At 34.8% G+C, this 17,759-nt stretch overlaps 2 protein-coding genes across 8 annotated transcripts in view; one reads left to right on the top strand and one right to left on the bottom strand.

Annotated features, from left to right (window-relative positions):
* LOC149787571 (protein deacetylase HDAC6-like) overlaps window positions 1–17,759 on the top strand; it is a 548,042-nt gene that overhangs the window by 183,124 nt on the left and 347,159 nt on the right. The window contains exon 33 of one of the 5 annotated variants that reach the window (XM_089973731.1): window positions 3,686–4,396. The exons of the other annotated variants lie outside the window; for them this stretch is intronic. Coding sequence (XP_089829857.1) covers window positions 3,686–3,722 — 37 coding nt within the window. The 3' untranslated portion in view covers window positions 3,723–4,396. Of the gene's footprint in view, window positions 1–3,685; window positions 4,397–17,759 lie in introns of those variants that run through there. 5 annotated transcript variants of the gene reach the window in all.
* The window catches only part of LOC149787572 (protein trapped in endoderm-1-like), an 81,878-nt gene continuing 72,859 nt past the window's right edge, over window positions 8,741–17,759 (bottom strand). For all 3 annotated transcript variants that reach the window (XM_089973732.1, XM_089973734.1, XM_089973733.1), the window contains exon 2: window positions 8,741–17,508. In XM_089973732.1, coding sequence (XP_089829858.1) covers window positions 16,236–17,243 — 1,008 coding nt within the window. In that variant the 5' untranslated portion in view covers window positions 17,244–17,508 and the 3' untranslated portion in view covers window positions 8,741–16,235. The remainder of the gene's footprint in view (window positions 17,509–17,759) is intronic.

Raw genomic sequence — 17,759 nt, 5'->3', positions numbered from 1 at the left:
ATAACACTATGTGAGCCATACACTTTAATGCCTTACAGTGAGACTGCCTTATAATAAAGTACATGAGGCATCACTTCCACCATTATAACACTATTTGAGCTATACACTGTACTGCCTTACAGTGAGACTGCCTTATAATGAAGTACATGAGTCATCACTCCCACCATTATAACACTGTGTGAGCTATACACTATAATGCCTTACAGTGAGACTGCCTTATAATGAAGTACATGAGGCATCAATCCCACAATTATAACAGTGTGAGCCATACACTATAATATCTTACAGTGAGACTGTCTTATAATAAAGTGCAGGAGGCATCACTCCCACCATTATAACACTATGTGAGCCATACACTTTAATGCCTTACAGTGAGACTGCCTTATAATAAAGTACATGAGGCATCACTTCCACCATTATAACACTATTTGAGCTATACACTGTACTGCCTTACAGTGAGACTGCCTTATAATGAAGTACATGAGTCATCACTCCCACCATTATAACACTGTGTGAGCTATACACTATAATGCCTTACAGTGAGACTGCCTTATAATGAAGTACATGAGGCATCACTCCCACCATTATAACAGTGTGAGCCATGCACTATAATGCCTTACAGTGAGACTGCCTTATAATAAAGTACATGATGCATCACAAGGCATCACTCCCACCATTATCACACTGTGTGAGCCATACACTATAATGCCTTGCAGTGAGACTGCCTTATAATAAAGTACATGAGGTGTCACTCCCACCATTATTACACTGTGTGAGCCATACACTATACTGCCATACAGTGAGACTGCCTTATAATGAGGTACATGAGGCATCACTCCCACCATTATAACACTGTGTGAGCTATACACTATAATGCCTTACAGTGAGACTGCCTTATAATAAAGTACGTGAGGCATCACTCCCACCATTATAACACTATTTGAGCTATACACTATACTGCCTTACAGTGAGACTGCCTTATAATAAAGTACATGAGGCATCACTCCCACCATTATAACACTGTGTGAGCTATACACTATAATGCCTTACAGTGAGACTGCCTTATAATGAAGTACATGAGGCATCACTCCCACCATTATAACACTGTGAGCCATACACTGTAATGCCTTACAGTGAGACTGCCTTATAATAAAGTACATGAGGCATCACGAGGTATCACTCCCACCATTATAACACTGTGTGAGCCATTCACTATAATGCCTTACAGTGAGACTGCCTTATAATAAAGTACATGAGGCATCACTTCCACCATTATAACACTGTGTGAGCCATACACTATAATGCCTTGCAGTGAGACTGCCTTATAATAAAGTACATGAGGCATCACTCCCACCATTATTACACTGTGTGAGCCATACACTATACTGCCTTACAGTAAGACTGCCTTATAATGAAGTACATGAGGCATCAGTCCCACCATTATAACACTGTGTGAGCTATACACTATAATGCCTTACAGTGAGACTGCCTTATAATAAAGTACATGAGGCATCACTCCCACCATTATAACACTATGTGAGCAATACAATATACTGCCTTACAGTGAGACTGCCTTATTATAAAGGACTGTTCTGGTGGCCTAGTGGTTAGAGTGTCTGCCTCAGATGTGGCAGGTTGTGGGCTCGATCCGTGACTGAGTCATACCAAAGACTTATAAAAATGGTACAAACAATTGCTTTGCTAGGCGCTCGGCATTAAGAGGTAGGTGTTAGGACTTGTCGGCCTGGTGTCAGGATAATGTGACTGGGTGGGACATAATGCTACATGTCTCTGGCATGATGCCTCCATGCTAGACGTTACTATAAATTGCCACACCGCAAACATCACAGCAATATGACTGAAAAATTGTTAAAGCTACTTTAAAAATCCAAATCACAAACAAGCCTGCTTAGTGAAATGGTGAACTTTTTATTTCTGGCAGCCAAGTGAGTGATATCAGGCCTTCTTGGACCGCTTGTTATTTTTGTGGAGTCATCAGAAACCAACAGACTTTTGATATAGTTTGAGTTTTATCATCCTTCTTACTAGGTTCTGGACTATAGTGAACTATTTCTGTTTTTCGTAAAAAGCTATTTTCTTCAGAAACTTGTAAATCTTTTCATGTCATCAGATTTCTTGAGTAATCCAGGATAGAGGGCTCTTGTACTTGAATCAAATTTTTTGGAATGAGCTATGTATTTGTCTTGGGTTTAGGTATTTTCTGACCAGATTGTGTCTTTTTACAAAGGTAGTAGCTTAAGAACTGCTGGTACGAGTTTATTTAATCTTTTGAGGCTTCCCAGTTTGCCTTTTTGAACAAGTAAGTTCATTTTTGCTTTTGTTTGGTGTGTTATGGTTTTAGTCCTTCATTGGCACTGATGTTATCATGGTCGCTAAGGCCAGGTAGGATAATCGTATTACTTACCAAGGCATCAATTGTTGCCAAGAATAGGTCAATAATATTTTGATATCTGGTTGGTTTAATATCATTTGAGTGTAGTTAAGGTTAAATTAAACAAAGTGTGAAGTTGTCATGGTTTTATATGTAGGAATTGTAGATTTCAGCCTCACTTTTGTATTTATATGCATTTTCTGGCCCTTTTTTAAAATTTTAATATAATTTTAACCAGTTTTTACTATAATTTATTGTTTAAGTCTGAAATTATAGTTTTTCTCTTATGTTTGTTCTTAAAGTTTAGAGTTTTAAAATCCTCTTGTTACTTTAAGACTAACTTCTTGGTTGCTTTCAGTACACACAGGCAATTTTTGTATGACCCACAATAAATGTGAATGGGCATTTAGTGTTAACCTCATCTTCCTACCCATTTGTCTGAATGTCTCTCCATAATTCCTTGGTTTAGTTTTGCATTACTTTTTGGTAATAGGTGGTCTGGATCCTAGTTTGTGAGAACTACATTGTCATGCAAAACTTGGCCACCATAACCTACATAGTTTATTTCATGCAGTAGCAGTTTAATTTACCTTTTCAATGTGATCATTGTGCTATACATGTAAAGTGTACAGTCATGTGGCTTTGTCAGTAAATGCGTTATATTGAGTACTAGATACTCACATAAAAAATATGTCTCAGTGACTTACATTTAATGCATTAAATTACTTTAAGCTGTGATCTTACTGGTGGAGCTATGTACATTTGTGGGTACCTTGTGGTATGTATGACATCATTCCAACAGTAGATCATTGTGATCCATATTCCATATTAACTTTTCTAAAAGTCGTTTGTTTTTAGATTCAATGTGTTCTGCAATATTGACACTAAAGATACATGTCTTTACAGCTTATTGATCATAACAGGTAGCAATCAGGTAAATCCTAGTTAGAGAGTGATTTGTTTATTAGTACCCAATTTACCTACTTCTGATGTTTGCTGAATTTCATTACAAAATGTAATTTGTGCTTCCTTTTCACAGGGTTTTACAGTTCTAAATCTCAAATATCAAAGAATAACTGCCAAGACAGCTAGGGGCATTTTTGTCTTCTTCAAAAGGTAGTGGTTGGGGAATGGGCAATCTATGCTTTCATCTGACAGCTCTTGTTTATTGGTGAAACTGAAAGTTGTTACACTCCATTGCAAACACGAAGTGCCTGCCTTGTGAAAAGTTTACTACATATGAGTTGATTTAAGTGGAGTCTGATATATTCTCATTCTTTTATGTATTTGCAGGCTTCTTTGCAGGTGGCAAAGATCTCTAGCTTTGTAAACCACAGAAGAAAAAAACTTGTTTTTTTTTAAAGGTTACTTGCATTTGATTATGCATTTTTTGACATCTTAGGCATGTGCTTTTTAAATCAGGAGCAATTAATTTAAATTGTTTTCCATAAAGGTATAATTTGTAATAACATAACATGAAAAAGCCAGTTGTTGATAACATTTGCTGTGGAAGAAATTCTGCAGCATTCAGACATTTCAGCGTGGAGCTGATATCTGGAAGTTTGCTTCTAATGTTACAGCAGGTATGATTAATGAGACTATTTTTAAAGGTATTTAACTCAGCATATTACAGATAGCTCTGTCAAACAGAACTGTGTTCCCATTGTTGATTACCCCATGTTGAAAAGGTGTTTTAAGGCAGAGAAATCATTGGAATCATTACAATGACAGATATAATTATTTGCTTGATGTACAGCCATTACTAAAAGGAAGAAATGAGGGGGGGGCATTTATACTAATGCAAAAGATGGATCCAACTGCAAACTACACACACCATATACAATCAGGACACTACAATTTTCCATACACCATATACAATCAGGACACTACAATTTTACATACACCATATTATGACAACAGGACACTACAATTTTCCATTCACCATATACAATCAGGACACTACAACTTTCCATACACCATATTATGACATCAGGATACTACAACTTTCCATTCCATATTATGACATCAGGACACTACAACTTTCCATATACCATATTATGATATCAGGACATTACATATTATGACATCAGGACACTAGAACTTTCCATACACCATATTGTGACATCAGGACACTAGAACTTTTCATACACCATATTATGACATCAGGACACTAGAACTTTTCATACACCATATTATGACATCAGGACACTGCAACTTTCCATACACCATATTATGACATCAGGACACTACAATTTTCCATACACCATATTATGACATCAGGACACTACAATTTTCCATACACCATATTATGACATCAGGACACTACAACTTTCCATACACCATATTATGACATCAGGACACTACAACTTTCCATTCACCATATTATGACATCTGGACACTACAACTTTCCATTCACCATATTATGACATCTGGACACTGCAACTTTCCATACACCATATTATGACATCAGGACACTACAATTTTCCATACACCATATTATGACATCAGGACACTACAATTTTCCATACACCATATTATGACATCAGGACACTACAATTTTCCATACACCATATTATGACATCAGGACACTACAACTTTCCATACACCATATTATGACATCAGGACACTACAACTTTCCATTCACCATATTATGACATCAGGACACTACAACTTTCCATACACCATATTATGACATCAGGACACTACAATTTTCCATACACCATATTATGACATCAGGACACTACAACTTTCCATACACCATATTATGACATCAGGACACTACAATTTTCCATACACCATATTATGACATCAGGACACTACAACTTTCCATACACCATATTATGACATCTGGACACTGCAACTTTCCATACACCATATTATGACATCAGGACACTACAACTTTCCATACACCATATTATGACATCAGGACACTACAATTTTCCATACACCATATTATGACATCAGGACACTACAATTTTCCATACACCATATTATGACATCAGGACACTACAACTTTCCATACACCATATTATGACATCAGGACACTGCAACTTTCCATTCACCATATTATGACATCTGGACACTGCAACTTTCCATACACCATATTATGACATCAGGACACTACAACTTTCCATACACCATATTATGACATCAGGACACTACAATTTTCCATACACCATATTATGACATCAGGACACTACAATTTTCCATACACCATATTATGACATCAGGACACTACAACTTTCCATACACCATATTATGACATCAGGACACTACAATTTTCCATACACCATATTATGACATCAGGACACTACAATTTTCCATACACCATATTATGACATCAGGACACTACAATTTTCCATGCACCATATTATGACATCAGGACACTACATATTAAGACATCAAGACACTAGAACTTTCCATACACCATATTATGACATCAGGACACTACATATTATGACATCAAGACACTAGAACTTTCCATACACCATATTATGACATCAGGACACTACATATTATGACATCAGGACACTACAACTTTCCATACACCATATTATGAATTTTTTAATAATTTTCATCAGTACTTAAAATGTAGGGTCATAAGTACATTGTTTTTAAGTCTTAGAGAATTCTAGTTGGAACAAAAACTAAGAAAGGTTTGACATGCGCAGAAACATGATTGAATTAATAACCATCAGATTGTCAAACTGTTTTTATTACTCTAATAATTATCATGTGGATTAACCAGGATGTTGTTACTGGGCAGCAATAAAACAACTGTAAAACTCCACAGCTCTTGATTTCAGAGTTCCAAAAACAAAGCAGTTAACATCTCTCACAGAGTTCCAAATATTTGTGTCATATCTGTTTTATTCACTGGCAGAGTCCCTTTGATAACTTATTTGGACATGGTTCAGTCTTCAGACCTATAGGAACATTATGAATAACTAAATTTCCTGAATCAGTCTTAGTGATTTAGCTGATGTGCATATTTGGGAAATATTCATTGTATTTGGAGTTATAATGCTGCGCTCATTTTGCAAGCATTTTTTTAAATTGGAAAATGTGTGAGATAATTTTGAATAGACATGCATCATTATGAATCTACATTCCTTTGTCACAAAAAGTCTTTATGTTATGAAACAATCTCAGTGTTTGGGCTTACTCCAATAAATATGTATTATTTTAGTGATACATTCTTTTCGCTAAAAGAGTCTTTATTTTACCAGTATGATCTAAGTAAACATGTTTCATTTTGATGATACATTCTCTTGTCACAGATAGTCTGATGTTACTCCATTTAGCATTTGGTGTGATAATCTGAGTAGACGTGTATCATTTTGGTGATATATTCTTTTGTCACAGATAGCCTTGATGTTATACCAATGAGCACATGGCGAGATAATCTGAATAGACATGAATCATTTCATGGATACATTTTTTGCCACAGACAGCCATTATGTTATGAAACATGCCTCAGGCAGTCTTTATGATATGATTCCATTGAGCGGATCATGGATTATATAACCTGGGTCTTGGTTAGGGATTGGTTTTTAGCAATGATTGAAACTTACTCAGGGATTTACAAATCAGTTTGCCCAACTCCCTGGACAAGCTTCAGTTCAGTTTGGGCAAGCTCAGATTTGCAAAGCACTTGTCCACAGGTAAGTCCACATAATTGAGGGAGAGAAACAGTATACAAGAAATTTTATTGAACGTCAGTATCAGGGTAACATACAGTAACTTTGTTCAAGCTTATAAATTTACAAACCAGGGGTCATGTTCAGTTCCTAATGCTTTATGTTCTTCATGTTTTATACCATGTGATCTTGTCTCTTGCCAGAATACACATTTACTGCTCTGGTGGCCTAGTGGTAAGAGTGTCCGCCTCGGATGCGGGAGGTTGTGGGTTCAATCCCCAGCCAAGTCTTACCAAAGACTTGGAAAAAAAATGGTACTAACAGCTGTCTTGTTTGGCGCTCAGCATTAAGAGGTTAGTGTTAGGACTGGTCGGCCTGGTGTCAGGATAATCTGTCTGGGTGGGACATCATGCCACATCTGCAGCATGATGCCCCAGTGCTAGACATCAGTATAAACTGTTACACTGCAGATATCGTAGTGATATGACTGAAATTTTTTTAAAGCTCTGTTAAAAATTCCAAATCACACACACACAATATACATTTCAGCACATTTATTTAGCATTTATATGCAGTGCATTCTTGTTTTGCATACATGGCATATAGTTTCTTTCTTCTATTGTATGTGTCATTTCTATATAGTCAGTGTCAAGGTCAGTCTTTCATTTTTTCATGTAGTAGACATGAACAAAAAAATTTTAAAGCAAGTTTTGACAAGGAATAAATATTTATATTTCATCTTTTTAGTTACATTGAAATTGTATTATTTACACACATTGGGTATTTGTGGACTTTCAGGTTTTAAGTTAGCCTTGGGCAGTTTGTCTAAGTTTCTATTCATGTTGCTGATTTTATGGCAGTTAGATGGTATTTGCTAAAGTAAAACTTGTGAGATTTCATTGATGTGTTTGAAAATAAAAGACAATTGTTGCAATGATTAACTACCAGTAGGATTTTATTCAAAGCATGATTTTGTTAAGAAAATTTAGCAACCATGAGTGGTGTTTATGATGTGTTGTTTAGGTAATAATTACAGCAGACTCAATACATACTGTTTGGCAAACAATTAAATGGACAAAAATAAGTATTCTCAAGTCATTTGCAAATGTTGGATTCTCAAACATGTTGATGTGATGCATTTCTCTTATTTGAAGGTGACTATATGATAATTGTTAATTAAATGGATAAAAGAAGTGTCTGCCAATCTTTGATTTATGAGTATAAATAAATGATTACAAATAGTCTTGCTTTAATTCTCTTTCTCTTTTAAAAATAGCTATTTCCAAAATCATTTCTACCTATCCCTTTATCTGTCTACATACATGTACAATAATTTTGTCTGCTTTTGCTGTTCCATTTATGTCTGCAGTTGAACTCTTTGTAATCTACATATTTATCTATGTGTGTGTGTGTGTGTGTGTATATATATATATATATATATATATATATATATATATATATATATATATATATATATATATATAACATTAACTATCAGTATCATGGTTGTAAGGAGCCAACTGAGATACAAAGGAATATGTTGGGTTATTATGTTTGGTGGAAGCTCAGATTTTTTGGGGTTATTTGGGTCCTAGACATACTGGGGTTATTTGGGTACTAGACTTACTGGGGTTATTTGGGTACTATACATGTACACAAACTGACAGAAAATGGTTATAGGATTGAAAAGAAAAACAAACACCAGAACTGCAACCAAAATTCTTTATTTATAAATAAAAACACTGACACATTATCATGCAGCTGTTTTTTTTTATCAAGTGTTGGTATAAATCAGCCTAGTTGACCATGCCCACTTTTGGCCAGTATTCAGGAAAAATAAAAGTTTCATTAGCATAAAAATCATCTGGACAGAAAGAAAAGTAATTATTTTGTTTATCTGCAACAGCTATATTTTTTTATTAGTTTAGAACTAGCTAAAATCTACATTGTGTTGCTTGAGTAACATTGGTTAACAAATAAATAAGTTTAAAACCAATTTATTTCTATAACATTTTTTAAATTTCCCAATTATCCTACTTCGGTCTATTCTTGTATTTAATATGTACGTAGTCAACCAGAATGGTGACAATCAGCGACTGGAAATATATTGCTAACATCCATGGGCTAATTATATCAATAAAGGCCTGATTTCAAGTCAGATTTATCACTTGATTTGCTTTCAACATGGATAATGTTGTGATGCACATAAGTAGCATTAGCTAGTTCCTGCGAAAGCAGACGTCAGCCACAGTCCTTCAACAGCTTCACTAACAGGGTTGACCACTCTGGTGGCCTAGTGGTTAGAGCATCTGCCTTGGCTGCGGGAGGTCATGGGTTTGATTCCCATGCAGAGTCATACCAAAGACGCTCAGTATTAAGAGGTTAGTGTTAGGACTGGTTGGCCTGGTGTCAGGATAATGTGACTGGGTGGGACATCATGCTGCATGTCTGTGGCATGATGCCCCAGTGCTAGAACATCACTATTAACTGCCACACTGCAGATATTGTAGCAGATATGACTGAAAAATTGTTAAAGCTATGGTAAAAATCAAAATCACACACACACTAACAGGGTTGTCCCCACCTCATTAGCACTAATCTGCCTCAAAATAAATATAGCCTGCAAGGTTATCACTCAAAATGTGTGGAAGATTCTTTTTTATGGAATTTAAGGGGATTGTGTGAATTTCAGCAAGAATTTTAGCAACAAATAATAGACACATGGCAGCTGTAATGACTAGATTCAAACTACAAAAGAACACATGGAACATGTTAGTTTCAAAATGGTTCTTGGATGGAATGCAGCTTTAACTACAATCAGGACTATTCAGAAATTTTGATTGGAACAAGTTGTGTTAGAGGAAATACGTACAGACCCCTTCACCGGTGATGCAAATCAAATTGAAAATTACAGATGTGTACACAAGTGGGTGGAGTTTTTTTTTACAATAGTAGCATGGCCTAATGTTTGAAAATTTTGACCACCAGGACTTGTAATTTAGAGGCCATGAGTTTGAGTCAATGTCTTGTACATATAGATGTGTTCTGCTAATATAGGTTGCATTAACTTATCTCCAGTTGACATGGCAGAGCATGGATGTATTGTATGTGTGTGTTAGAGGTGTTTATTGTCATGCATCAGTGAATCATGATATTCACTCTAACAATAGTGCATAACAATACAGACTAGGACTGTCAGGACAATAATAGAATGAAAACATATAATAATTATATAAAGCATCCAAAAATAAACAGTTTCTTGTCAACTTTCTATCCTTTAAACAACATGGCCGTAATCCCTTTATGAATTCCTGCTTGGATTTATTTGTTAATTGATTTTCTTGTTTACTCTCATCAAAAAGCTTTTGCAGGTTTCAAAGAAGGTGTTTGGGAGAATATGTGCACAAGTCCTGGTTAACATTTGAACAAATTTTCATGTTGGTATAAGATAGCATAAACTTGCTGGATGATAACATTATTTTTCAGAACATCTTTCTTTTTCAATATTCTTACTTTTCTCACAACAAAATTACCGCTCCGGTGGCCTAGTGGTTAGAGCGTCTGCCTCGGATGCGGGAGGTCGTGGGTTTGATCCCCGGCCGAGTCATACCAGAGACTTAAAAAATGGTACTAACAGCTGCCTTGCTTGGCGTTCAGCATTAAGAGGTTAGTGTTAGGACTGGTCAGCCTGGTGTCAGGATAATGTGACTGGGTGGGACATCATGCTACATGTCTGCGGCATGATGCCCCAGTGCTAGACATCACTATAAACTGCCACATTGCAGACATCGTAGCGATATGACTGAAAAATTGTTAAAGCTACGTTAAAAATCAAAATCACATCACATCACTCACAACAGAATTCAAAATTGAAATAGCACTCTTATAAAAATTGACCTGATTTCTATCAAAAGTAAAAATTGTTGGTTTTCAGCATGTTATGACATCAGAACTAATTATTACAGCTATTTTAGCAAGTTTTACATGATCACATGACCAGTCTTTGTGTTGAAAATGTTTGTGGTTTTTCATTAAGAGTCCTGTTATAGTTCTGGATATAGTGAATAGCTATAGCTAAAATAGCAAGAAGACCATTGAAAGCTGAAACAAAGTGTGAAATAAAATGTATTATCCAACATTAATTTCCTGTTTTACGTTGAAGACTTTCATACCAACGTAGAAATTTGTTGAGATGTTTACTGGGTCAAACACACAATTTTTAGGAATGATTTCTTTAGAACCTGCAAAGGAATATCAGCTATGGTGAAAAATAAGAGTCTAATAAAAGTAATTCAAGTCAAGCACTGGAGGGATTAACAAAGAGCATACAAACCTCTAAACACTATATCTATCTGCACACACTCTTTGAAAATTCAAAGAATTTTAGTCAGTCTCAATACAGGAGTTATTAGTACTTGAAAGCATTTTTAAAAATAAGTAATACTCTATGGATGTTTTGTTTATTCATGGTTCTGGTTAATATTTATTCTACCTGAGTACAGATTGATTGTAAATCTTCCTTCACAAAAAGTGCCTTTAATATTCTGCTCTTAAAAAAATGCCTCCCCCACCTCAATTTAGATATAAACATGCACCTACTTTTGACTTAGATATATCCAATAAAGAAATTGAATTAAAAAATTAGTCTGCGTCCTTTAACATGTCTGAGGAAAAAATTAGACATAAAAACAAAACACGACCTTAAAGGTGACATATCAACTGGACCTTGGCAGTTCACCTCAATACATATTTCTGTGGGAAAATGACATTAATACATGTGCTTAGTTTCCAGACAGTGTATGTGGTTTCATTTTTGTCTTGAGTGGACCATGTAAGCAACTGGTAACTGTAACGTATTTGTACTTACAAGTGGGTTCAGAGAGAACAAGATACATTTAGGGTCTTAAAGAGAGGCACCCTCCTCATTTATTGTCATGTGACAAGTGCATGTATTAGCACAATACAATATGAGATATGTTTAACATTATTTTGATTGTTTCATCAGTGTCTGGAGAAAATATAAAATACAAAATTTTTGTGGAAATTTAGCTTATTCACAATAGATTTATGCAATCATACAAGAGATGTTTGCTTTGCAAATATAGGTTACTTTGTAAAAAGGGCATTTATTATGATATGCATTACAGTAAGGACTGGCTGGGGATATTCAACAGATGTGTGTGTGTGTGCGAGTGTGTGTGTGTGTGTGTGTGTGTTAACCTGCATTGGACTGGTATCCAGTTATGTGAAAGGAAATTACTGTCATTTGTTTCATGATTAAAAGCATGGTCAACTTTGAACTTGTTAACCAAATGTAGGGAAACTTTATTATCTGGAGGCAGTAACTTCCCCATAAGTCAACTTTGCACTCATTACCATTCTGGCTTACTCAGCCAACACCACTACTACAAACAATTACAAAATCTGCATATCTGGAGTGAGCCACATTAGCTCATTTGGTAGATTGGTAGAATGATTGTCCAGGGACCATCACAGGTTTGATACCTGCCCAGGCCATCCTGGGTTAGATGCCTTGGTAAGTCCTTTTGAAAGACATTTAGTTCTCATTTTCTAAGCACTATATAGCAAATAGTGTGTTAAGAGTGGTCTTAAACCAGTAAAAACAAGCTGACCAGATCTGATCTCCCACTTGTCACTCTCAAAAGTTTTTGAAGTTGACTACAACAAGTTCTTATATACATGTTTTATAGATACATTAATGTACAAACTGCTTTACAGATATATTTAAATGAAGCCTTAGTTGAATAAACATATTCATTAACTGCCCACTCTTTCATGGCAGCAATTAAAGATTTATTAGATTGTTTTGTACATATTACTGTAGAAAAAAAATATACCAGTATATATGCATGATTACCCTTATTGTCACTTCTGTCCAAAAGAATTAAAAAATTGTTAAAATGAAAGTCCTTTTTGCATAGAAATAATCACGTTGTTTGTTAAGTCCATTGAAAATAAATTTTAAACACACTTGTATGTTTTGTTTTTAGCAGTTTATATATTTTTGATCCAGTATTTTGTTTGTAAGCAAAAACATTTTAGATAATAACTTTTTTAATAAGACAAAAGGGAGAAGAAAGATGCATTATTAACACTGAAAATAAAATATACCTTATAAAATATAGTAATTGCACTACTTTTAGACCAAATTAATTTTGTAATTTTGTAAATTGTAAATTTCTCACTAATAGCAACATGATCAGTCACATTACTAGCATTGTACATTACTTAGCAGCATGATCCATCACATAACAAATGTTGTAAATTGCTCACTTAAAAACTGTCTGTTACATAACAAGCATTGTAAATTGCTCCCTTAGCAACATGGTCTATCACATAACAAGCATTGTAAATTGCTCACTTAGCAACATCATCAGTCACATAACAAGCATTGTACATTGCTTAGCAGCAGGATCCATCGCATAACACAATGATGGCAAATGTATGGCTCTAACTTAAATTGACATTATTCTTAAATTTTTCCCAAATTATTGTTTAATAAGTTTGTACTTATCTTCCTCTGCTTGACAACTAAAACAACATTGATTTTAAGCATGTGCAGTTTAAGTTTAAACTGTCATCTTTTTTTTATACTGGACACAGTTTCAATAAGTTATCTGCAGTTCACAGACTAATTGTGCTTACAGTGCTTAAATGTCAATATTCTGATCCCCAGAGGATTGGATTAGTGATGATATTGTAAACTATATTGTTAGCTTTTTGTATGTCATTCTTGTCTTGTTTAGAGGACAGTAGGAGACACAGTCTGAATGAAATAGTTGTGTTTTAGAAAGTAAGAAAATAATATAAACAGTACACTTGTCATTTTTAGAATTCAGCTGTCATAATTTTTACAAGTTCTTTGAATGTTTCACATCTTGTTATGCAAAAATAGGTCAGTAAGACACATCATTTATGTTCACATTCCATGTCAATATCAACTCTTTGTTGTAGTACACTTTATGCATATATTAATAATGTATAGAAATGTTTGGTTTTGTAACTGTTAGCACTAGGCAAAAATTCTTGATACCTTTCTGTTAGAAATAATCCTTTATAATACAGACTGTTGTCAAGTAAATACAGCAGTTTCAAATGAAAATAATAATCATCAACATCCTCATCATCATGGTGACAGTGATATTGGTGATAATAATGATACAGTAATTCCTCATTACATGGTTCATGCCTTACAGATGCATAACTGTGAGGTATAATATATAGTATATTTATGTTTGTAGAGTTAAATAAGAATAAATCATATAATAGTTTTGTTTTTTATTTTAAAACTACTCTTGTAATGTAATCTTCAACAAACAGAATTAAATTCAGTACATAAAGTAGCATTTTCAAAATTAAATTTAAACAAATTACTGGGTTCATTTTTCATACTCACATTATATAGGGGATCACATAGTACTGAGGTGCCACATCACAAAATATCACCGTAATAATAACTTGTCTCCATGCATGACATGAATAAATCTACAAACTTGAAGATTCCAGACCCCAAATTCATGAAGGTCCTCATTTTCAACACACTAAGTATCACTTATGTGTAAACATTTTATTTGGATCAGTACAGTTGCTCTGTAAATTGTAGCAGTATAAAGGTTCTATCTTGTTCTGGAAACATGATCATGTGACCTTCATATGGGAATCTGTTTTGCATCTTAAATTAGTGTGTAACTGTTTTCTATAGAGAATTTGTTGGAGGCAAACTTTAAACCATTGACACTTAAAAGTTGTTTTGTTGTGACCAGTTTGAGTTGAATTTTTAATTTTTCTTCAAATTATTTGGATTCTAAGAGATTATTTTCCCTGGAAATACTTGTGCTCTAAATTAATTCTTGGACAAGGACAGTTATCGAAATTTACACAGAATTCAAACACTGGAATATTACTTTCTGTGATTCAACAAAGAATTGTTGACACATCAGTACGATGCTGACCACAGCATACTTCATCGCCTTCCATTTTGGATTTCATTAGGACTTTTTATTACTAGGACTTCTAATTTTTTCATTCTTGGATTATTCTTGGATTATTTTTGGATTTGATTTGTAAAACTGTAAGTTCTTTTTCTGTTTTTTCCTTGTTTTTCTAGGGAAATAAATTATCTGTTAAATTTTACAAAGCTTGTTGTCTTCACTCTTTTCTTGTTACATTTTGTAAGAGCCTAACTGTAACAATAGTCTTGAAAGCAAACAAGTTACTACCACATTTTTTTCACCGGGTACCAAAACCATGAAACAGGTAGCATATTTCTATATGCTACTGTGTTTTTTGGAGCCTGGTTGCAAATTATTTATGCTCCTCAAGGCTGTGACAAATCACACATTGGTCTGCATAGTGGCTGTGTTTGTCTTGAAATTTACCAAAAATACACATATTCAAAAAATGGGAAGATCATCACAGAGGAAACGGGGCCTATTTACATGTATAGTACATTGATTTTAGGTAATATATATATATATATATATATATATATATATATATATATATATATATATATATATATATATATATATATATATATATATATATATATACATATTTATTTATTTATTTGGATTCTTTTGTTGTTAATTTTGAGACGTGGAAGGGTGTTAAATGTAGGTCTGTTTTTTTTATAACCCATTTCAAAATAACCAAAAATCATATCAGGGGCCCTGAGTGGCCGAGTGGTCCAAAGTGCTCACCATTATGGATCACTGCTGCCTCACCTCTGTCTGCATGGGTTTGAGTCTTGGGCTTGGCTAATGTGGGAACATGAGAAAGCTTGCCAGCAGCTTCTCATGGATTGGTGGTTCTTTCTGGAGTTTTCCCAGGTTCATCCTTCACCATTTATGCTGGTCTCCATGTATAGCCTATCTTGTGCTGAAAGATGGCGTTAAACCCTACAACAACAACAACAACAACAACAACAACAAAAATCATATCACAGTTATTCATGACTATAAATTATTTACAACCAAGATCACCTTTTATCTGTAAGTTATATATAATGATAAATATGTAAAATTTAATATATCTGTCTTATTTGAAATAAAATTATGGCATCTGAATTCCTAATCACAATCATATAAAGTTAGAATTCCCTTCATTGGAACTTTTTTTTTGTATGGCAGATTTATCTAAGTACTAAGCTCAGTATTACAGTTGGTTGCTAGGTTCAAGTATCAGAGAGATGTTCCCCTTGACAGCCGACTGCTATGATGACGGACAGGATGGGTTTCGCAATCACCAACCAGGAAGTTTTTGTAAGCTGTGCGAAAATTATTATCCATTAGCGTATACACGACTGGATTTAGGGTATACAATAGCCAGCCCATCATTGTTGTCCAGATATGGTGGATGGGATATCTGAATCCTTTATCTGTTACATTCAGAACAAAGTAGGGAAAGGTTCCTAAGAAAAATATGAAAAATATACATAACATCATTCCAGACAATTTCAGAGCTTTTGATTGTGGATTGTTATTGTTCCATCGACTCATCCTTTTAAAACTTTGGAAAGCAGCAATTCCAATTCTAGCGTAGCAGTACACAATGAAAAGACAAGGAACAATGAAGCCTAGTGTCACCATGATAATTCTGTTAGAGTCATCTGCAGTTTCATCAAAAGTACAAGCCAGTATGGAGGGCTGGAACGTGAAGGAGCCCCACAGTTTCAGGGAGGGTGGAATGGTAAAGATTAAAGGAATCATCCAGCATAACAAAATGGTGGTGAAGAGAATCTTCCCAGATGACAGATTACGATATTGTTTGATATGCACAACATTTAAGTATCGATATAGTGCTATAGCACTCAGATTTAGCATGATTACACCAACTAATGTGTAGCGAATTCCACCAGCTGCTAGGCAGAAAGACGTCTCCATTTCATGCGTTTGACGATGAAACACAAATGCTTGCATGGGTAGAATCAAAACGCAATACAAAAAGCCAGCTATGCTTTGACTGCCAATCAGAATGCAGTTCACATTGTAACGCAAGCTGGAGAATACTATTGCAAGGACTGTTACAAGGTTCCCAGAACTTCCCACAATGCAAAGAATAATCACCAGTACCTCTAGGGTCACTAGAGTTTCGGTTTTTCCTTCCCACCACAACTCCTGCATTGCTGTCTTGGTGTCATCACTTGCATTTGTAACAACCGCCTGTGTGGATATATGTTCAACTGGCATTTCAGTTAATGAATATTTTTTCCTGGTTAGGATTTATAATTGTATTAAATACACACCAGGAACCTTCTGTGTTTACTTTGCGTACAAGTTCATGTTCTATACATTTTAACCAGGTACTGGGTATTTTCTAATTGCAGATCAAATCCCATTTAGTATTAGTTATGATGAATGTGACTTTCTCTTGTTTGGTATCAATGCAAAGAACTTTGTGCTGTTTGTCTTATTTGCAGAATTACTGGCTTGCAGGACTTGTTAGGTCGCATACCTGGAACAAGAGAAAATTTATGCATCAGTATTTCATTTAATTTTTTTTTTTATAAAAGAAGATACCATATATACTTGTTTATACGTCAGGTCAACTGCAAACAACATAGATCCTGATCTGCTGTTACATAATAGGCCTGCAGATCAGGGTCTATATTGTTTGTTCTACTGATTAATCTTATCAAACTGCACAGACACAGGTCTGCCAGTGCATTATGCAGTGGCAGATCTGGGTCATTGCAGCTTGCAGTT

The sequence above is a fragment of the Sinohyriopsis cumingii genome, chromosome 11, assembly GCF_028554795.1.
Source record: "Sinohyriopsis cumingii isolate HCF-2022 chromosome 11, ASM2855479v2, whole genome shotgun sequence".
Lineage (NCBI taxonomy): Eukaryota > Metazoa > Mollusca > Bivalvia > Unionida > Unionidae > Sinohyriopsis > Sinohyriopsis cumingii.
Note: the sequence above shows the minus strand (reverse complement) of the source record. Positions and strands in the feature narration are given on the sequence as shown.